Raw genomic sequence first — 21,484 nt, forward strand, 5'->3', positions numbered from 1 at the left:
TCTCACACCCAAATGCACAATAATATCCTGGTTTTAAGAGTCACCCTACTCAACAACTGATCTTGTGCCTAGCTCACGATGTCCTCACCCCCAGCAGAGCCTCAAGTTTTCCCTAATGAATCCCTTTCATGATGTTCTTAATTACGCTAGATGCTATAAGTGAGCCCATCTTGTAGGCATTCGGAATTCCAGGCGTTGTGATTTTCTCTAAGTATGTTTCTATAATGTTGCCATGTGTTCGATGCGCTGGGGGGACATCCGAACCTGGGGCGTTGATGATTAAACAGTTGAATTTTGCTGGCAGGCCAAGTGGCAAGCCTAACCCTGGAGAGTTCCTCTCAAACTCTTTATATTATGCCATGAAAGACAGGCCTGTAGCGATGTTTGTCTTCAGTTCCTTGAGAGCCACCTCGAGCAGCCTGGTCTCATGTTCAGATATTTTGCCAATAGGCAACGCCTTGGTAGCACCTGTCTTACCAAGCTCGATCTTGACCGCGAAGTAGTCAACGCCAAGCTCAGTGGCAATCTCCTTACCTCCAGGAATGCCCGGAAGGTAGACATAGGCTTCCTCGGTAATTGCCTCTCCATCTATACCAGCAAGAAGAGCCTTGATAAAGCGGAAACCGGCGTAAGCCATGCACGTCGTGGCGCTTCCAGCCCCCTGCTTGCTTTTAACGATTTCGTCGCCACCGAACTGAACACCTGTTGGTATAGTTAGTAAAGCCATTTTTGGACATGCTGAACATGAGAAACCTACGGTTAATAACACCCGCCAGAGTTTCATCATCCAAGTTGACCGGGGGCTGAGCCTGACTGTAAAGGGGAAGGATAGTAGCACCGCTGTGGCCACCAATGACCGGGACCTTGAAGTCCTTAGGATTGACATTGTCACCCAAGGCGTGGGCGGCAAAGGTAGAGGCACGGACAACATCTAAGGTGGTAACACCAAAGATACGGGTGGGATCGAAAACACCACCTTTCTTCAGAGCCTCGGTGGCAACAGGCAGAGTTGAGTTGACCGGATTTGTAACAACACAACACATCGCCTGTGGACATGTGGCTGCAATCTCGGTGAAGATATCCCGAATAATACTGGCGTTGGTCTAGGTTGTAATTAGCGCTTGGTGTCCCATGTTTTACAGCCACTCCGACAGGTGGGTATATTCACTCTGAATAGATCTAAGTGAACGTGGTCAGTAACTCCTGAAAGAGCATTGTACAAATGCATTGCTCACCGTCTCTCGTCATTCCAGGCTTACGAGCAATACCAGCTGTTACTACGACAATGTCTGCACCAGTGAGGGCCTTCTTGAGACCAAAGTCATCTGGAAGATGGCCACTGACCCTGGCCCTGGTGTCGATGTGGTTCAAATCAGTGGCAATACCGGGTACGTGAACAATGTCATAAAGTGAGATCTCATCGAATAGATCGCTCTTTAATTAGTCAGTCACTTGGCCTCACCTGGGCAGGCTTGTAGGTTGATCTGTTAGGGAGAGGGACTTACTGCTTTGCACAGGAGACTGAGCGGGGTTCCAATTTGTCCAGCGGCGCCGAGTAGAGCAATCTTGACCATTTTTAGAGCTCAGAGGGGACGATGATAAGGAGGGATGTGCTTTCGCTTTTTAATGTAGACTATATATGGATGTGGTGATGAGAATGGGGCTTTTTATGACCGTCATCTGTCTCAAAACTCTCAGCTGTCATTGCCTTCGAACTCCACACCTTCACACCCTCGGAATGAGTGCGTTTCATAGTATCGGCTGATAGTTCAACCGCACGGCCCATATCCATGTTAACCGCTCGAATAGGAACTCCTAAAATTCTAGCATGTATGGTCTCAGATATGATTATCTGTTGCCAGTTATCTTGGTTAATGTTTCTGAAATTAACTGTTTGATACAGCATACGTTAGGAATATGACTTGGTTGTTTATAACTGCGTATATACTAAGACAAGCAGCTAGGGCCGACCCTCCGGGCCGGCCTTTAAGAGAAAAAGAGAGAAAAGGGTATCGGAGAAGGAGCAAAGGGTCACTACAGGTGTACTGGAGACGACGCTCAAGAAACAGCGGCTCATTTGGTAACCTGATCTATATTTCTACGTCTCACTTTAGAATTAGTTCAATAGACGGAGATAATCGTATTGGGGAATGCTTGATATCTAAGATGAAATATAGTGGTTCCCACTAGAGCTTGTGGAAGTACCTGTGTACAGTCCAAAACAGTAGTCCCAATTGGGAGATAGTCAGTGCCTTAGGAATCTGGCTTGCAACAATTCCACAAAAGGGGAAACTCGAGAAACGCCCAACCTGCAAATACAAGTGGATTCCAGCCCGCTAATTGGTCCACCGGGAAATTGGGGGCCAAAATGAATCGACTCATCTTTTGCGGCTTTTGGATGGCTTTTGGTGTGGTCCTTTTTCCTGCAGTCATGATGTGTCAAGCTGAGCGATCATACTGGAGCTGCATCCATAGATAATCTGTACGGGGCAGGTGATTTCAAGCGAGGAACGGAACGTGTCGATCGTGTCGATTGGGACCACTTGAGCCGCAAACCTGCAAATCAGAGCATAGGCCACGGGTGACAGCATCTACCTGCTGCCTGGCGCCTGTTAGTCATGTTCACAAGTCCATCAATATAAGTATCTCGCCTTTCCCCGTTTTCCTTTTCCCTTCTACAACTCTCCGCACCATGGCACACGGCTGTTTTTACCGACTGGCCGCAAATGAGTCAGCGCTCAAATACCTGCCTCAGGTTGGCCTTGACGCGCATGCAACTATTCTCGCTAGCAATTCGCGAACACTAATCACGCAGACCTTTGTGAACCCTTCTTCTACAGAAGCAATCTCCGAAGTCTTCTACTCGTTCCCCCTATATGAAAGCTCCAGTATCGTCGGCTTCACTTGTCGCCTGGGCGATACTGTGATTGAAGGAATAGTCAAGCCAAAAGAAAAGGCAAATGAGATATATCAAGAGGCAAAGTCCAAGGGGAAAACCGCTGCTATTCTTGATCGGTCGCTTAGTGCCGCCGATGTATTCAGCACGCGGCTAGGAAATGTCCCAGCGGGGGGTACCGTTCTCGTCGAGATTACTCTCATCCAAGAACTGGTCCAGGATGCCAAGACAGATGGTGTTCGATACACGATCCCCGTCACTATTGGACCTCGATATGGAACTAGAGTTGTGTTTCCACATCCGCCCGAAGGAGTTCTAGTAAAAACAGCAATAAAGGTGGACGTTGTCATGGAGAAGGGGTCTAATATCCGCAATATACGGTCACCAAGCCATCCAATCCAGGTTGACTTGGGCCGGACAGCTGATATGCCGGTGTCAACTTTTGAGTCGAACTATGCCTCAATCCAACTTCGTGAGAATGTGACAATTGACGAGGATTTCGTTATCACCGTCAACGCAGACAAACAAGATCTCCCATTTGCCTTCCTAGAGACACACCCTACACTGCCAAATCAGAAGGCACTAATGGTCTCCCTGGTACCAAAGTTCAGTCTGCCACCAGATTCATCCGAAATCGTGTTTGTCATTGATCGTAGTGGAAGTATGGCGGATAAGATACGTACTCTACGTTCCGCCCTTGAGCTGTTTCTCAAGTCGCTGCCGTGGGGTGTACCTTTCAACTTAATCTCGTTTGGCTCCTCATCTGAATCTCTCTGGGCTCGAAGCAAAGTGAGTACCAGAGAGAGCCTAGAAGAGGCTCTTCAGTATACGAAGAAGATCCGGGCCGATCTAGGTGGAACTGAAATCCTGTCCGGCCTGGAAGCAGCTGTGGAGAAGCGCTACCAAGACAAGGTCCTTGAGGTGTTGGTTCTCACTGATGGTGAGGTTTGGAACCAGTCCGAGGTCTTCGATCTGGTCAATCAGGCCAATCAGCAGCATTCCTCTCGGTTCTTCACTCTCGGCCTCGGGGATTCCGTTTCCCACTCTCTTATCAATGGTATCTCCAGAGCGGGCAAGGGCTTTACCCAGACGGTCCTGAACAATGAGGACCTGAATAAAACAGTGGTTCGAATGCTGAAGGGTGCTTTGATGCCTCGACTGCACAATAGCAGACTGGACCTGGACATCTCCAAGGTTGAGGTTGAAGAAGACTTCGTGAAGGTTGAACTTCCTGGTGATGATACAACAGACACGGGGCCCTCTCCAAAGCAAATTTCCCTATTCGATCAAGATCATAAAGAAGGGGAAGGGATTGGTGATGTGCGTGAGCCACTGCCGAAAATTGCTGTTCCTAGCATTTTGCAAGCACCACACGACCTTCCGGCTCTGTTCCCATTCATACGCTCCAATATCTACTTGCTTCTCTCACAATCCATTGACTCGTTCCCCAAGACGATCGCCCTTCGTGCCGACAGCAAGCACGGCCCCCTAGAGCTGGAAATCCCTGTTCAAGATATTGGCAAAGGCCAAACTGTTCATCAGCTCGCGGCCAAAAAGACGATCACCGAGCTTGAGGAGTCCCGCGGCTGGATATACTCTGCAAAGAATGCCGAATGCGAGCTGATTAAGACAAAATGGGAGAGTCGGGTTGATGAATTGGTTCAGACAGAATGCGAGCGTCTGGGGGTGAGATTCCAAATCGCAGGGAAACACTGCTCATTTGTCGCGGTGAGCGATGAGGCGGCGACTGAACATGATAGTAACTCAAAAGATGCCAAGGTATGCAAACATAAAACGCTACTTACTCTACGGAGTATTACAGTATGAAACAGTATCCCAGACCGACCGCATTGCTATACTATTTTTCATATCCTGAAACCTTTTCAATTACCTATGCTAACTTTGTTGATCAAGGCTTCGCCTGGAATTGTCGAATCCGGCGCCCTGCAGGTATGCCATGGCCGTGTCATGTAACTTGTCGCAATTCCGTCTACTGATTTCTCTTCTATCCCAGATGCTGCATGGACCTGACTTGCAGGCATTATTTTCCCCGATGGCTCCATCTTACAGCGCTACATCGCCGGATTACACCCCTACTTCCCCTGGTGGTATACCTAGCCCCCCAATTTTCCGCCCAGCTTACGCCCTCTTCAAGTCTTCAGGCGCTTGGATTCCTGATTTCAGTCACATTCCTTCCAATTCTTTCAATCCAGAGGGCTCATGTAGTGGCTACGGTTCTCTTACGAGCCCAGGGTACTCACCTGCGTCCCCAGCATACGCATCTGCGGCTGCTAGTTATTCACCTAAGTCGCCCATTTGGGAGGAAGACGACGAGGAAGACGACGATGAAGACGCAGACGCGGTACCAACCCTCCCGTTAGATAAACTCATCCAGCTCCAGACTTTTGAAGGTTACTGGGAGATGAGCGACGCACTGTTGCAGGTCGTGAGCCTTGATCCAAGCACTGCCCGCGTCAACATACAAACCGACTATGACTCTTTGGCGGGAATTGAGACGAACGAGGTATCTGCGGTTGAAAAATGGTCGCGTTTGATTGCTACATCTCTGGTGTGTCGATTTTTGGAGACAAATGAAGCTGAATCTCACGATGTGTGGGAGTTGGTAAAGGTCAAGGCGGATGGCTGGGTACAAGCTGAGATTGCTGCAATGGCCACTACTGATCGAGAACTTGTCACTAAGCTCATAGAGCGGTTTGGCTCTCTGTTCTGAGATTCGACAAGGCTTTTTAAGTCATGTTTTGGGGCGATTCATTCATTCTGTTGCTTGGTTCAGTTGCGCGCTAGATGTGAATTTCTGAAAGAGGGCCATATTTGAGTCCTCATATATTCATAGTCTGAGATAAATTTGCCAATATGTATCTGTGTTATTTACAATTTCACCAGGCTCAAAAAAGAGCTGTAAACGGTCAGCCGACTCATACATCCGACAGTCAATCAGCACGCAGAATTTAACGGACACTCACACTACGGAACATGCATGCTTGACTAGCTCTGCTTTATCTTGCTATTGACCACGGTCTGGTGCTCCGGAACAGGCGACAGAAGCGGCTCCCCAACAATCGCACGCCGTACGTTCTCCATTGCCCACTCTTCCATCTTACCAAGTGTCTCCGAGGTATGAGTCCCCATGTGTGGAACCATCAGAGCACGCTCTTGCTTCATGAGCTTTTCATTAATATCCGGCTCCCGCTCATAAACGTCCAAGCCCACGGCAGCAATATGGTTACTTTCCAGCGCATCAGCCATAGCAGCCTCGTCAATGATAGCGCCTCGTGCTGTGTTGATGAGAACAACACCAGGCTTCATCTGAGCAATCTCCGCCGCACCGATCAAGTGCTTCGTGTGGGAATTTAGAGGTACGTTAATACTGATAATGTCGCTCTCCGAAAGCAACTCCCCGAAGGAGACATAATCAGCCCCGGCGCTCTGCTCAGACGGTAAAGGGTTCCGGTTGTGGTAGACTGTCTTGAGACCGAAGGGATCGCAGCGGTGTTTGATGGCACGGCCGATGCGCCCCATTCCAAGGATACCCAGAGTCTTGCCTTGAGGATCGTGGCCAAATTCAACCCCCTTCTTGAAACTCCCCGCTCGCAGAGAGAAGATACCTGGATTTAGCTGGCGCAAGGCGCCTAGCATGAGGAAGATGGCCAGGTCGGCGGTCGCATCGGTGACAGGATCCGGAGCGTTAGTGACGATGATACCCCTTTTAGCGCAGGCACTCGTGTCGATCGGGTCATATCCTATATGATGAGTTCAGCGAAAGACCTCTATGCATGGAGGAGCAGTGCGGATACATACCGGCACCATTGTGGCATATGTATTTGCAGCTTGGGGGCAAGCGGTCGATCAACTCGGCATCGAACTTGCCCGCTACCTACATTATACACCATGTTAACCTCCACCGTAATATCTTTTAGCCCGTTCCTGTCACAGAGGGGCAGGTCTGTTAGGTGATATTAGCTCAATACTCACAGTGCCGCTAGCAGATGTCCGGTAAATGGCGAAAATATTCTTATACTTGTCCGCGACATCCTTGAAAAACTCCTGCCTACTTTTGCTCGTGACAACCTCCGTGTGTGCGACTTCTTGGAGTTTTTCGAAGAAGGGTACGGCATGTCGCACGGGGTTGAAGAAGAGAATAAAGGGCTTAGATGACATGTTTCCTGTGTGGTTTTGACGGTATGTGGCTTTTGCTGATTTTTGCTTTTTTGTCCACGACAATTTAAGCCTTTTTGTGGTTTTCTGATCTAAACATTGCACTAACATTGCACTAATTCCTTTCATTTTTCGGCAGAACTTTCAGCCCGAAAGGGTCCCGAATATGCATCATAATGCTGATGGATTAGAAATGGGTAATATTCTGCCTGAACCTCTGCCGCTGAAGTTAGGATTACGGATTATGGCGTAGAAGTGTTCAGCACATGTTTCTAGCAGGTAGACTGTAGTCACGACCAGGTGAATCATAGAACTATAACTGTATCAAGGATTCTGGCCTGAGGCATCAACCCCTGCCTACAATGCGGTCACTATGAAATACATTTGTAACTCAGCCTCATTCTTCATCTACAGAACACCATTTCCCCACGTTTCACCCACTTGACTACTTCAAAAAACATACTTCATATCTCTCGTGTTCGATGAGATGCCGGAGAATACAGCAGCATATGTCAAGACTCGATTCCTAGTTTTTTCCGACACACACGGACTCGATAGTCCACCAGACTTTGTCTCGCGCGAATATGCGGACGTCGCGATCCACTGCGGAGATCTCACCACAGAATCGAAACTCGACGAGTTCAAAGCTTCGATCCGTTTCCTACGAGCCGCGAATGCTCCCCTCAAACTTGTGATAGCCGGAAACCATGACTTCACCATGGACATCCCTGTTTTCCAGAGAAAAGTGGCAGAAGCCCAACCCCTGGATCCCGAATTAGTTCGGAAATTCTATGGCAGGTATGAAGAAGCTCGAGACTTATTTGGTAAGGAGAAAGAGACGGGTATTACGTTTCTGGATGAAGGCATCCACACTTTTCGCTTAGAAAACGGTGCACTATTGAATGTCTACGCTAGCCCATACACCCCATTATGTGGCGATTGGGGCTTTCAGTATCGCCGGGACCACGGACATGACTTTCAAATTGAGAATGTCGATGTCATGATGACACATGGTCCGCCAAAAGGTATTTTGGACCGCACACTCTCTGGCGAGCGTGCCGGCTGCCAACGACTTTTCGAGGCGATAGCTCGAGCCAAGCCTCGACCGCTGATGCATTGTTTTGGCCATATCCATGAAGCATGGGGCGCCAAGCTTGTCCGATGGCGCGACGATATCAGTCCGGAGCCCTCTCACTTGACTGATATTGACCACGATCAGTCTGTCCTCATATCGACACTGTCCGCCATCAAACGCAAAGGAAATCCTACGGAATGCTCCACCACAAGTCATTGCGCTGGCGATCCGCATCCGCTGGAACGGGGCTCTGAGACACTCTTTATTAACGCCGCATTAGAGGGCTCCCGGGACTTTATGATACAACCACCGTGGCTTGTCAACATCGAGCTTCCGGCAGATGTATGAGAGGCCAAACCTACCCCCTGTGCTTTCAGTATTGAGTGGTTCTGATAGGTCACGACAGGATAATCTACTGGAATGAGGTTACGCAACTGTCAGTTCTGCTTATTAATGAGGTGAAATGATAGTGTGTCTTTTGACACCAAATGTCCGTAGAAAATTATGTACTAGGACTCAGCATCACAATAAAATTGTTGTCTTTCGACATATCGATAAGACGTAAAGCAGATATCCATGGATTGCCTCAAGGTATATAATGAATCAATACCAGGTGCGATAAAGATACTCTGCTTAACGAATGATGCTTGAGATCCACTGGCATTGTTCCATTCAGCAGACATAAACAAGACCAATCCATGCAGCCTCGGAAAGGAGACTGGAAAAAGCGACTCGCAAAATTTCACTGTGAATTCAACAAACCCTCCTCGCGATGTCTCCTTCTGCCTGATTGGAATTTCTGGTGGGAGCAGAAGCCCGGAGACTGATCTGCGGGATGAAGCGTCACTTGCCAGCGTTTGTAGTGTTGGTAGAGGGGCGGACAGGGCTTTTGGAGCCGGTGGTCTTGCTGTTGTCTAGGTACACATCGTTAGCACATGTCAGATGCATCGACGGATCAAATGGAATGAAGGATCCCAACATCCTAGGGTGACAGGTGGATTTCTCCAATATGACTATCTGAAAATGAACATACCGGATGATTAACCACGTTGGTCGGCTGCCCCGATACTTTCTCGCTGACGGACCTCCTTGCTCTGGTCTTCTTCGGCTGGTTAGCTCTCAGTGCAATTCAAAGGTTAGGTAGTGCATAATGATCGAATGGACTCAGACAATCCAATTTGCAATGCAGGCTTTCTCATAGAGCAATCGAAATAAAGGTATCATTAGACATCTCGATGTGAAGAATGGAAGACTTACTCCGGGCCTTGCCCCTTCCAGCACCTTTTGATCCCCTATGGGCCTTCCTCTTCTTCCTGCCCGTCTGCTTTATAAAGGATAGAAGTCAATATGTTGATCAGGACTCGCGGTGCATTCAAGATATTGCTCACGTTTGAGTTTTGGGCGATGGCGTGCATCGCAATTGCAATTCCCCGGGTGTAGTGCGCGAAATATTCACACTGTGGGAGGGTGTGACCACCGGCGTTGCAGTGTGTGCACCATTCCTAGTATCGCGGTTAGCATCAATCTCTTTCGTTGGTCCTGTGTTGTATTCACTTTTGTGAATGATAGACGGGTATGCAAAGCATGTAGAGGAAAAGGTGCGGCGCCCCTCATGAATAGATCACTGGGACAGCACCTGAGGCAGCAGGAATTGTAGGGTAAGAGAAGGACAGGTTTGACACGAGGTAGCAGGGTGACGTCTTTTCAGTACAAGCAAATTCAATGAGGAGAGGAAATGGGTGGGATCTGACTGATTGACGGCTAGGGATGATGCGAAGACATACTGCAGCGCGGTCCTTGTCTCCGGGCATAGTGAAAATGAGAACGATTATGTTGTTTTGAGTTTCGTAAGGTTGGAAGTAAACAGGAGTAAACAGACACCTGTAGCAGAGTCGGATGCGTGAGAAGAGAAGAGAGTAAGAGAGGAAGACAGAAAGAGAGCAGGACAGGGAAGCTCAGAGGGAAATGGCCATCAGAACAAATGTGGAAGGTACTCACTCGAGCGATGCCTCGCCTGAATATCAAATTCAAGTTCAAGTATTGAATTAGGCACTGAGCCCAAGATTACCTAGGTAGTCTTATACAACGTTTCATATCTTTTCTGTCTATTCCATAGCCTCTTTTGTCTTTTACCAGTGTTAGTATACAACATGCAAGTGACCGAAACCATCAGCTTCCATCCAATCTTGAGATGGCCACTTGCAACTTGAATATATCCTGTAGTCAACAGCAAGGAACTTAGCTTCCTCAACAATTCACCTTGCTCACAAGCAACTTCGCACTTTGGCCTCTTCTTCTCAGTAGCCCTCTCTTAACAGGTTATGAGTCCTTGGAGGCTCTTTTCCCTTGTCACCATTGTTATCCAAACACCCCTCTGCCGAAGCGCCATCTACAATATCGAGCGCGTCTGCATCGAAACGGCTTACACCTACGCCTACATCCTTCTGATTTTTGGACAAGCACACTTCAACCAAGGAAGCGGGAACAGTAAGACAATATTATCATAGTGATATGTACCCGGGCTAATAATACTCCTGTGATTCTGTACAGGGTTAGGAAACGGGGCATTAAACTCCCTGCTATAGCTTTCCGCGATTCAAGAATCGCACAGGAAGATCAACATGCCGTGCCCGCAGATATTCCGCCACGTTCTTTCCTAGAAAGTCGACCGTGGTTGTCACACCAACGCCCCGGTCCAGCAGATTGCGAAACAGGAAATGCACAGCATGAAGGCTAGGCAACTCGAAGCGCTCAATCGCCAACTTCGTGTTCTCGCGGCCATTCTCTCCCAACAGCTCTTGCGCCTTGTCAAGGGACAGCAATGCCCGCAGCCATTGGTACTCGTCACGGTGACGAACCCAGAAGCCGCAGTTAGCGTCGGCGCCCTTGTCCCCAGAGCGGGCATGGACGATCCAGCCTAGCGGGCCACGAGTCGTTGGCCCAAAGTCGCGGGCAAGGTCGATAGGTCCGTCAGTGTCTGTGACTGGTTGCGAGGGTTGGCGTGATGGATATGTCCTGGTGTTTGCTGGAGGCGAGATATCCAGAGTCTGTGTGGATGCCGTCGGCTTCCAGGGCATGTGAACGCGATGCTGGATTGCGGACTGTGGCAGCAACGTGACATAGTACTCGAATATGGCACGCGGGAATCCCTGGCGCATATCCAAGTGGAAAGTAGCGCCAGGGTAGCCCTGCATGATGTTATCGGTGATAGGCTTAAGGAACCGAGTCGGTGCAAGATCCTCTGCGTGTCGTGCCTGTGCGACGATACGCAGCGGCACAGTAGCGCGATTCTGGTTGGGCGGGTCAGGGAGGGAAGAGCCCAGTAAATCGAAATTCAGCGATGTATATCTGTCCGAATAAGGTGCCAACAGTCGGCGGACCTGTGCCTCCAGCATGCGAGCTTTGGCCTCAACATCGAGACCAGTCAAGAACCACCACGCCTCTGCCTGGAACCCCCCTCGGGCGGTGATACCAACCTTGGTGGTGGGTGGAGGAGGACCAGATCGAACTCCATGAACAGCGACACGGTTGACGCCGCGCTGGGAGAAGTGTATACCATCGAGGACCGATGTGACATCGGAGTTGTAGTACCAAGGTCCTTGTATTTCATACAGCAGTTGGGATGTGCAAGTATCGACAGTTACCGCACCACCCGTAGCATGCACCTGCTTGGTGATCACAACGTCGCCTTCGGCAGATATCTCGGCGATAGGATATCCGATATTGGTCCAGCCATCTCCATCTGCGTGCTCTAGAGCTTTAAATCCCGTGAAATTGCCACCACAGACATAGTTGCTACATTCGATCAGATGGCCCGCCACGAAGGCATTTGCCAGCTTGTCAAGTTCGTCTCGGTGCCAGCCATGGTACCAATAAGCAGCTCCGATAACCGGTGAAGCATCCGAGACCCGCCCACATAATACAATGTCCGCGCCATCTGCCAGTGCAGCCGCGATACCCAAACCACCGAGATAACACTGGGCATAGATGGGCTCGAATGACCAATCTGCCAATCGCTCGCCTGTGTAGACGTTGCGAAATTCAGACCCAGAAGTCAATCCCTTCTGGACAGTAGATAGCACTTCGTCTCCGGAAACCCATGCAATCTGGGCACCCAATTAGCAATTGTCGATCACTTTTAGGCAACAGACCGACTGACCTTCAAGTCCAGTTTCTTTGCCTCAACCATGCGCATCACCGCATCATAGAGACCCTTTGTGTCAGTCACTCCAGCATTGACCGCGAGCTTAATTCCATACTTGGCCAAATCACCCAGAGCCGGTTCAAGTGCTTCTAGAAAAGAGAGATCGTATGCCGGGGGTGTTGGTCCTTGAGAGGTCGCCTGGTCCACGCGCCGACCCGCGGCAGTGGCCATGTTAAACTCGCTCATGAAATCCGCAATGATAACATCGATAGGATCGGTCGGGTGGTGACGCGCAAAATCAGCGATAGCATGACGCCGGTCTGAGGCAGAGCCCGAGGCACCTAATAGGTCAGTTGGAGTATCAGTAATGCACCTGAACAAGTAGACTAACCTGCAATGCGAATGGGTCGGCCCTTGTATGTCATTGTGCTGTAGTCAGTATTGCCTTGTATACTTGTACACAGATGTAGTAGAATACCAGGCAATACAGGGTTGAACCTGGGGTTTCTCCCATATTTCCCTCGCGTCGCTTGCGTTGCACGGCCGAGGTGTTTGTGTCCCTCGGCTGTGAATGCGGGGTTGGTAGGAACGAGCAGTGATCCGGTCTCTGGTCTTTGTGGCGAAATACCGATTTGAGAGGCCACCTTCTGTCACTCGAAAGTGACCTCATTGGCGTACTGATCTATTGAAACGTCTGGGTCTGAGTCGAAAGGGAAACTGCCCTGCGATATAAGCTGATTACCGAATTGAGACTAGCGTGTTTGGTATAGTTCATCTGAAAAGGTCACAGCTCCAAGTACTACCTGTGCGCCCCTGTTGATTTATTATTATTTATTATCATGTTTAATATTTGGGAGTCGTTTTAGAGATATCATTGAAGGATTGATTGAAGGATTGACAACAACGCTGATGCTAACTCCCGAGTGGTTTCCGATAACTCCATACATGCATAAAGGCATAAACATCCACGGACATAAATCGCAAATTACCTACGACGCCTCGAGGTCGGCATTTCTTCAAAGGCGTCATCGTCATCGTCATCATCATCAATACCATCGCTGATAACACTCGGATTACGGGTGGAGCGGCTAGGTCGTGATGACTGAGGCGCACTGGCCTGCGAAGCGGAGAAGTTGAGCGTAGACTGGGCTGTCTTTCCGCGCGCAGGGGCTCGCCGAGGAGCAGCCCCACCAACAGTAACCGATGACAGAGCTGGCGAGGCAGCAGCACGTCCACCACGGCGCTGCGTCGTCGTTGTCGTAGGGGCAGCTTTTGGCTTGGCGGTGGTAGTAGAGCGAGGCTGCTTGACGAATAGTGCCTGCGAATCATCGTCCTCATCATCGGAGATGGCATCTGCTATAACATCGTCGTCATCATCATCCAGCATAATCACGTCCGATTCTTCGTCTGAAACTGTTTGCTTTTTGCGACCCTTGGTGGTCTTTTTTTCTGCGGTAGGTTTGGATTTGGATGTTCGCGGAGCGGCCGTTCCACCTCGACCACGACCCCTACCACGACCGCGAGTAGAGGCTGCGGCACGACCACGAGCGGGCTCTGTCCCATCCTCTCTAGCTTCTTCCTCTACTGGGTCGCCCCCTTCATTGTCAGAATGAATAAGTGCGCCAGGCTGATCCTCCCACACGCCATCGAACTCGGAATCCCAACCATCTGGCTTGGGTTTAAATCGCTTCTTTCCACGAGTTCGCTTCTTGATTCCCTTTTGAAACATGGTTTCCATCTGACTGCGATACTTCTCCATAGCAGTGACTAACGAGCTTTGCTCTCTCTCCTCCTCGTCCATTTCGTCCTCGTCACGATCCAAGGCCAACAAGTGTTTGACCTGGCTCTCAAGGGATTCGTTGACGAACATCTCCATTGCATGCTTGTCATCCTTATCAATGAATTGGGCAACAGCATCTCCGAAAGAATTCTGAGGCAGGATGCTTAATGACTGTGATGAGAGGAACTCGCGCACTAGTTGTTCGACTTTCACTGTGTCCAGGGCTGAGAGATGAGAAACGGCAGCTTCATCAATAGATTTATCATCCTTGCGCGAAGTAGAAGCAACTTTTTTCTTGCGGTAGAATTGCACCACGTCATTCACATTAGCGACCTTGCCAATGAAACGGTTGGAGAATCGCTGTGGGTTTTCACAATCATAGCTACCCCCTTCAGGCGTGGAAGTCTCCACGCGGAGGCGAACGAGAGGAAGCGGAGGCTCCATTGTGTCATCCTCGTCCTCATCAATGCGGTCACCTTGCATTTCTAGCCATTCTGCATTGGCTTCTTCGATCAGTTCTTCGACGATGGACATGAGGAACCGAGTTACTTCCGTGCGGTTGTTCTCCTTGCGTGCCAGCTTTTGGGCTCCTTTTTCTTGGGATAATATAATTTCCCGCATCACAAACGGTCGCACGGTCTTCAATCGGATAGGTTCGTTCTTGAATTCTCGGCCTGTTACACTCAAAATCGAGACGTGTTTTGGAACAGCCTCCCCAGGTACCAAGGACGTTGCGACGGACGACCCTGGTTGCATAACATGGAACTTCGTCTCTGGATTGAGCTTAGGATCAATCAGGCATTCATGCTCGTGGCCCCAGACGACCAAATCGAGGAATTCGGGAAGAAAGTTCTCTGGCAGGTAACTAGTTTCTGTATGGGCATGGTGGTTCTGATGCACAGACATCAAATTGAACCAGTCACTTTTCTGGACGGATGGTTGGAAGAATTTAACCTTGCCATCGCGAAAGGTGCGGAACAGTCGCTCGTCTCGAACATTGCTCATTCCATACAGGGCAAGCTTCGTTCGGCCTTTCTGTAGCAAGACAGGCTTGATTTGGATGTTGTCTGACTCCGGCGTCCGGCCGTAGTAGTTGAGAAGGCCGGACACTTGTAGTAGATCTAGTGCGGCCAGATGACCTTCCCCAGAGGGATCGTCGTGATTTCCGTGGATGGAGAAGATAGGGATTGCCACGTTCATGTCCAGGTCCTCATAGTTGACATGATTGAACGCACCCTGGAAGTTCTCACTTGCGTCGCTGAGCATCTCTAGCTCACACGGCTTGTCCCCGAAACAGTTCATACGAATCGACCGCATGACCTGGTACATGGATTTCCGCGATGGCTTATTCTCATGGAACAAGTCTCCAGCCAGGAGAACCATATCAACGTCCCGTTCCTTGGCCAAGCACATTATTTCGTGGAAGCTCTTCCAGCTGTCGTCCCCACGGATGGGATCTCGCTCGTTGTAGCCGACATGGTTATCGGTGGAAATAAGAATTCGAATGGTTTCCGCCTCTATAATGATATCAGTAAGCTGAATAGTGATTCGGTATCGAGAGTCTTACCATGCGCTCCAGGCATCTTGGTCGAACTCACGTGTCTCACCCAGTTATGGCGTTTATGCGGGGTATTGGGGTTCGTGAGGCACTGGGGGCAATAACTCAAAGAATGCAGTGTATCAATGAGCCATTCTAGGGGAATCACATCAAATTCGCAACCAAGTCGTACAGAGAGGGTTGATGATACTTCGGCACTCGCTGATTTGGCTCTGTCACGCTGTCACGTGCTGTACCGCGTTTTGGATAGCGGCCACTTGAGTATAAACTGTTTGATAAGAGAAATTAAACGGGGACATTCTTTTGGGGAAGATATGTTATGATAATGGCTAATCAGAGTTACTAAGGCCATATTACAGCTAGAACCTAACGACCTGTGAATTTGACGCCGAGAATGCCCACTTTTGAGGCCTGAAACGGCACCACTGTTCAGCACCCAGCAGCTATAACTCTTGAGGCCTGGATAAACACACTGCATTGAAGAAGCCGGAAAGCAGAAATAGAGCAGAGCTATACACAGAGTAGATTTGACCTTAATCCTGCGCGTTGTTTCAGCTTCCGCTCTTTCTCAGCAAGAATACCGTCTTCATCTAACCCCATTCATCAATTCATCATCTAGCGATTTGAATCCTACTGTGTGGTAAACCCCTTGATGACCACTCTAACTCCGTTGGAACCCCTTTTCGCAGCCGGGACGGACAATCTCGGGAGAAAACACAATCATTGTCGCTTGTGTCGTAAAGCTCCATATCCAGTTGTCGGGAAAGAGTTGCAACCGTAAAATATAACTCTGCACATGCCAGGCTAAATGATAAAGATACATAGTTAGATATGGGAATTTTGCGAGTAAATCAAACAGGCATTTTACCTGAGCTCTAAGCATTGCATGCTCCCTTTTGTGAAAGAAACCATGTATCTGTCCAGGCGCTGGCCTTTCTCAGAATCGATGACTAGGCCGTACTTCTACTTGGATTGTGGGCTATGCGGGTTGATAAGTTCAGGGATTGCTCTCGGGTTATTTCCAGTACTATTAAATCATGAAAAATGAGTTAATTACTACTAGCAGCTTGTTTGTATGGAAATCAGAGGAAATCTGATCTTATTTCCTGGAAGACTATTTCGACATATTATACAGAGAGAGCTGCTTGGGGAAATAAAGTATCTGGAAGCAGAATATTAAACAGAATTTTGATTTAATGCCGAAATTATACGTATACAGGTAATCCCAACAAATACAGTTCTGTTCCAACATGCAGCCGGATAACCTCAAAGCAGAAAGGAACGGTAAAGACAGAAGTGGTTCTCCTCGCACAGCTCCGAAAACACAAATAGTCTAGAGTAGTGGCCCACCTTGTATTAGGCTAGTGGTGGAACACCTCCTTCATCGAATCGTACACCTTCACCTTCAGGTTAGAAGACCAGACAGGTGTCTGTCCAGAATTGACAGAGTACGACACTGATTGAGCCACCTTGCCAGCAGCCCGCTTAGGGAAGTACAGAGCATGCTTCCAGTCAATGAAGACTTCATAACCGTCATCCTGGTCATGAATGAGGATAGAAGGCGTTGTACCCTTGAACCTCTTCTCCAGTGGGATACGGACCTCCTTGCCAAAGGAGTTGTTGATCTTGGTGTTGAAGACAATCTGGTTCTCGGCTCTTCTAACGGAGAGGAGGAACAGGACATCGCCGTCTCCGCTCTTGCCCTCGTTCAGGTAGACCTGGGTGTTATCGATGCCAGAGGTCTTGGCTGGTGTCAGGTTCAGGCTGGTTGAGTCGATGATCACCACGCCGTCGGGTTTCAGGGCCTTCTTGAACGGTAGGAAGGAATCGACCTTGAGGCCAGCCTTGGGGATCACGGGCACCACTGGAGGTGCAACTGTCACGGGCTGCTTGAGGCCGGGATTCAGGGCACCGCCTGCTCCGCCAGAGATGGTAGGCTCTTCCTTGAAGTTTTCCAGCTTTGGAGCCTTCGTGGCGTCATTGTAGACTGTCGAGTCGTTGGTGCTTCCGATTCTCTCGAGCTCGAGAGCCTCAACTTGGTATGAGGGAACCTCCTTACCACCCTTGAAGACTCTCCAATAAGCCCTGCTCTGGATGTAGCTCAGGACATCCTCTTTGGCAAGACTGGCCAGATCTTTGCTTGACTTGAGAAGACTAATCAAGATCGGAGTAAGAGAAATGCTGGCAGTGGACTTGATGTTCTTGTTCTTGTTGTCCTTGCAGTTTCCACATGCAAGCTTGCCTGCTTTGTCTTCGGGCTTCTGACTGAAATTGTAAACTTCAGTAACCAAGTCTAGAGTGGTGTTCTGTGTCTTTCCATCCTTCGAGATGTAGACGCGAATCCAGAAGGGCTCGCCGCCATCAAGTGCATATTTGCGGTAGCGAATGCTGAACGAATAATCGAGAGACTTGGTGCCATCCTTAAGGTACTCCACTCCCTTGATATTGCTGGCGGCATCGATCAATTGCTTTCTCGATACACCGTAAAGGTCGTTGATGGTCTTTCGGAGGTTTGAGATGAAGCTTTCGGAAGTGTAGCCTTCAGGTTTGTAGTTCCAGGTCTCCAATTCCGGGTATGTGTAGCCGAGCTTGTAAGTCCAGCGGACATCCTTGGGCTTCATGAGAGTTCCAGTGGTGTCTTTGTGGAATGGGCGCAACCCCGTATTCGGGGTAATCTCTGTACCATCGGGAAGGCCAATTATCTCTTGGAAGAAAGCGTTGACCTTGGCCTTCTCGAACCACTTGTCCGGGTTGAGGGCTTGCCACAGGGCAAAGATTCGATCGATGTTACTGGAAACTTGTTAGCAGTTGAGGACGGCACTGATGGAATGGACTTACCAATGGTGAAGCCAAAACATAGGATCAAATGATGCCACTGGAATCTGAGACATGTGTCCGTTGAGATCACCGCCAACCCAACCGTGAATGTTGTTGTGAACTGGAGATTGTCAAAAAGGACGTACAGGCGTCTACTCTTAAGGGTAACTTACTGTACTCAAGGTTGATGTCGTTTTGGACGTCCTGGCTATCGGACAATTGGGCCGTTGTTGCAAAGGTAGAATACTCCATGGGAAACCGTGAGCAGACGGTAGACCATCTCCGCAGGCTGACCGTAAGGAGAGTCGGCCAGCCAATGTGGCTTCTTCATTGCTTCCTGAACCTTGTAATTGTTCACCACACCGTACTTCCACGTATGAGTACCAGAGGCACTCTCACCCTTATCAGGCCAACGGGTAGTTCCAACACATTCACCGAACTGTCACAGTTAGAATAGGTTCCTAGTCTTGTAGAATTGGGACATACATAGAGTGTATCTCCGTGGTCGACCCAGGGGTCCTTGAAGTTATCAACGCCGACAGAGGACATGGGCTGGTTGTTCGGCATGCGGAATTGGAAGAGGGGGTTGGGGATGTTCTCTTCACCAGTACCATCCGAGGTCGGCACAAATACGTATGGGTACTTGCAAAGATCCGGAACCGAAGTAGTCACACCCCAGTCCCAGAAAGGCAGACGCCATCCATCAGCGGCTTCCTTCCACTCAGGGCGGATGTCCTCCGCAATACCAGGGACAATCTCCTGGCTCATGATTTCGTATAGACGTTGCTTAAAATCTATTAGCTCATTTCGAAATCGGGACATGAGTGTAGTGCATTACCTCGTAAAGTGCTAGATAAGCACGGTGCCAAATGGGGAATAGGATGTTGTTGTGAGTACAGTATCCTCTTCCCTCTGCATCCTTGGAGTCAATAGGCTCATCCCACGGTACATTGGGCTGCCCGTGGATTCCAGCAATTTGGAAGTACGAGTCTCGATCTTTGGGGTCAATCTTCTGGAAGCGAGACAATGCCATCACAAATAGCTTGACTTGCTTCTCGTTGGCAGGGTTGTTGCTCCATGAGTCGATTTCCTGACGGATAGGAACTTGAACCTCAGGACCCAACTTGGATGGCTCCTCGGAATTCACCGAAATTCCATTGATGGGGTAATACTTCCACTCGGTGGAGGTCATTTTTTGAGATGGCTTTTTCTGGGTTGGATTGGTATGAATAAAGTGTTTGAGAAGAAACATCTAGGGAGCTTGTCTAGCTTAGACATACTATTTATACTTAGGCATTCCTACTATGATATATACAAGTCACATTTTTTAGCCCTTTTATTTTATTTTCTTTTTCTTGGTGTGAGCAGTGACGAGCTGAGGTGATGGTATATCATGCATGCAGGTGCATGAGCTGAGGTGACGGCATAGCGTGCAGGTAGGTGCATGAACCCGGGTACGAACTATGGACTGGGGTAAAAGCATATATTCAGGTTGCACTCTGTACAGGTATGTACAAGTAGGCACATGTATCTCGAGTTTAGACCCTAAGCTTTTCCAAAATATCTGATTACAAGGTTTAGTTCGAGATAGCTCTATAAACAATTAGGGGAAACACGACTAGAACTATCATATTGTATATAGATAATAAAATATTTCTAGGGAAAAAAAAGGTCGGTCACAAAACACAGAGCTCTTTGCTTTTTCATCCAGCTGTTGTTGATCAATGTCTCTGGGCTCAGCGCGCCACTGCTCATGTGGCGCCAGCTGAATGATCTTCTCATGCAAAACCCACACACTATTGGTTTGCATCACATCAAGAGCCTTTGTGAAACTACTGCAGAAGATAGGACATCATCACGTCTGGATATGATCTTCCAACTCAAACACTAAATTGAACACCTTGGTCTCATGGCGATTACCCACTGGTCCATTTAAGTGGGTTCTTATACATATGCAAAGTGTCCTGTATATATATTTTATCCCTTGCAATTGATCAGTGAGAGTTGCAACCCTCTTCATTCGACGATTCTTTCGCGTTGAATTTCTTATTTCAATCTTCATGATGGATTGCAAGCCAGATCTATCACTTAGGCAACCAAGCCGCGACAGAACACGGTAGGAGTGACGACGAGGCTATGCGGAGAGAATAGGTCACATGAATGTAGAACAGAATCAGGCAAAATGACAGGTTATCGAGTTGAAGGCTAGCATCTCACTGAGATGTAGAACGAACAGGACAACCAATGTTTGAAACGGGAGAACTAGATAGGTCAAGTGAACTCTCTATAAGACTAATGTATCGTATCGCTCAAAAACAATCTCCGAAGCCCAACCATTCTCCTAAAAAAGCCATCTGCATAGAGGCCAGCTCAGCCTGATCTGAGAGTAAAAGTGGACGGAACTAGGACTTAGGTGCAGTTTGCGACCGGTAAAAGAAGAAGGTGGCGAGGACGGGTGTTCCTGTTGTTAGGCAAGGTTGCAGTGGCATATGATAGAGGGGACATCTGGATTGAGGGAAGCGAAAGAGAAACAGAGAACGAAGAGGGCGAGGTCATGTCTGTCTTTTAAGTTCGATTCAGGTGAGGAGTTTACATGATGGCGGATTAGGGCCGCTAAACCCAAAAGGGCGAGACTAACCGGAAAAGGAAATACACGATCGTGCAAATCAACCGGTTAATGCTTTTTTTTTCCCATATCGTATGTTGCATGTAGCCCCAGTAATATCCAAAGTAGAACAGAGCCGCATCTTGCACTGCATACCTACTAGGTATGTTATACCACTGGGAGCTTTTCCCTATTGACTCTTACTGCCAGCAGAAAATTGGCTATCTAGATTTTCAAGGTCATTATAGCTCAATAATTGATTGAATGAGAACTTGTAATGATGCAGGAAGCAGGTATTATGTATAAAAATGCTAAATGTCCGTCTAAATTGTGCTTCATCATGTCAGCGAGAAATTTTCCATCAGATCAATTGAACCATACAGATGTATAGAGTAGGTAGAAATTACTTATAAACGAAGCAACATCAAGAACC

General features: G+C 48.7%; 8 protein-coding genes across 8 annotated transcripts; 2 read left to right on the forward strand and 6 right to left on the reverse strand.

Annotated features, from left to right (window-relative positions):
* Positions 1 to 352: 352 nt before the first annotated feature.
* On the reverse strand, positions 353 to 1,574 carry N7519_005034 (malate dehydrogenase; the record flags this gene model as incomplete). The annotated part of the gene is made up of 5 exons (XM_057291810.1): positions 353 to 702; positions 758 to 1,103; positions 1,169 to 1,179; positions 1,236 to 1,434; positions 1,506 to 1,574. The coding sequence occupies 5 exons, from the start codon at positions 1,572 to 1,574 to the stop codon at positions 353 to 355; spliced, it is 975 nt and encodes a 324-aa protein (XP_057146621.1).
* Positions 1,575 to 2,692: 1,118 nt separating this feature from the next.
* On the forward strand, positions 2,693 to 5,627 carry N7519_005035 (VIT and vWA domain-containing protein; the record flags this gene model as incomplete). The annotated part of the gene is made up of 3 exons (XM_057291811.1): positions 2,693 to 4,675; positions 4,811 to 4,846; positions 4,911 to 5,627. The coding sequence occupies 3 exons, from the start codon at positions 2,693 to 2,695 to the stop codon at positions 5,625 to 5,627; spliced, it is 2,736 nt and encodes a 911-aa protein (XP_057146622.1).
* A 275-nt stretch (positions 5,628 to 5,902) lies between these two features.
* N7519_005036 (D-mandelate dehydrogenase-like dehydrogenase) lies at positions 5,903 to 7,075 on the reverse strand (the record flags this gene model as incomplete). The annotated part of the gene is made up of 3 exons (XM_057291812.1): positions 5,903 to 6,657; positions 6,716 to 6,791; positions 6,890 to 7,075. 3 exons carry the CDS (start codon positions 7,073 to 7,075, stop codon positions 5,903 to 5,905), a joined length of 1,017 nt encoding a protein of 338 aa, XP_057146623.1.
* Positions 7,076 to 7,559: 484 nt separating this feature from the next.
* N7519_005037 (metallophosphatase domain-containing protein) lies at positions 7,560 to 8,495 on the forward strand (the record flags this gene model as incomplete). Its single annotated transcript, XM_057291813.1, has 1 exon — positions 7,560 to 8,495. One exon carries the CDS (start codon positions 7,560 to 7,562, stop codon positions 8,493 to 8,495), a length of 936 nt encoding a protein of 311 aa, XP_057146624.1.
* A 495-nt stretch (positions 8,496 to 8,990) lies between these two features.
* Positions 8,991 to 9,958, reverse strand: N7519_005038 (uncharacterized protein; the record flags this gene model as incomplete). Its single annotated transcript, XM_057291814.1, has 3 exons — positions 8,991 to 9,164; positions 9,536 to 9,649; positions 9,932 to 9,958. 3 exons carry the CDS (start codon positions 9,956 to 9,958, stop codon positions 8,991 to 8,993), a joined length of 315 nt encoding a protein of 104 aa, XP_057146625.1.
* A 768-nt stretch (positions 9,959 to 10,726) lies between these two features.
* On the reverse strand, positions 10,727 to 12,716 carry N7519_005039 (acyclic terpene utilization AtuA family protein; the record flags this gene model as incomplete). The annotated part of the gene is made up of 3 exons (XM_057291815.1): positions 10,727 to 12,253; positions 12,307 to 12,632; positions 12,683 to 12,716. The coding sequence occupies 3 exons, from the start codon at positions 12,714 to 12,716 to the stop codon at positions 10,727 to 10,729; spliced, it is 1,887 nt and encodes a 628-aa protein (XP_057146626.1).
* A 560-nt stretch (positions 12,717 to 13,276) lies between these two features.
* On the reverse strand, positions 13,277 to 15,654 carry N7519_005040 (MRX complex nuclease subunit; the record flags this gene model as incomplete). Its single annotated transcript, XM_057291816.1, has 2 exons — positions 13,277 to 15,588; positions 15,639 to 15,654. 2 exons carry the CDS (start codon positions 15,652 to 15,654, stop codon positions 13,277 to 13,279), a joined length of 2,328 nt encoding a protein of 775 aa, XP_057146627.1.
* A 1,336-nt stretch (positions 15,655 to 16,990) lies between these two features.
* On the reverse strand, positions 16,991 to 19,638 carry N7519_005041 (uncharacterized protein; the record flags this gene model as incomplete). Its single annotated transcript, XM_057291817.1, is given in 6 exon segments — positions 16,991 to 18,419; positions 18,468 to 18,567; positions 18,620 to 18,650; positions 18,664 to 18,885; positions 18,933 to 19,232; positions 19,285 to 19,638. The coding sequence occupies 6 exon segments, from the start codon at positions 19,636 to 19,638 to the stop codon at positions 16,991 to 16,993; spliced, it is 2,436 nt and encodes an 811-aa protein (XP_057146628.1).
* Positions 19,639 to 21,484: the final 1,846 nt, after the last annotated feature.

The sequence above is a fragment of the Penicillium mononematosum genome, assembly GCF_028829835.1.
Source record: "Penicillium mononematosum strain IBT 11891 chromosome Unknown utg000003l:1.0-8172316.0:1.0-8177699.0, whole genome shotgun sequence".
Taxonomy (NCBI): Eukaryota; Fungi; Ascomycota; class Eurotiomycetes; order Eurotiales; family Aspergillaceae; genus Penicillium; species Penicillium mononematosum.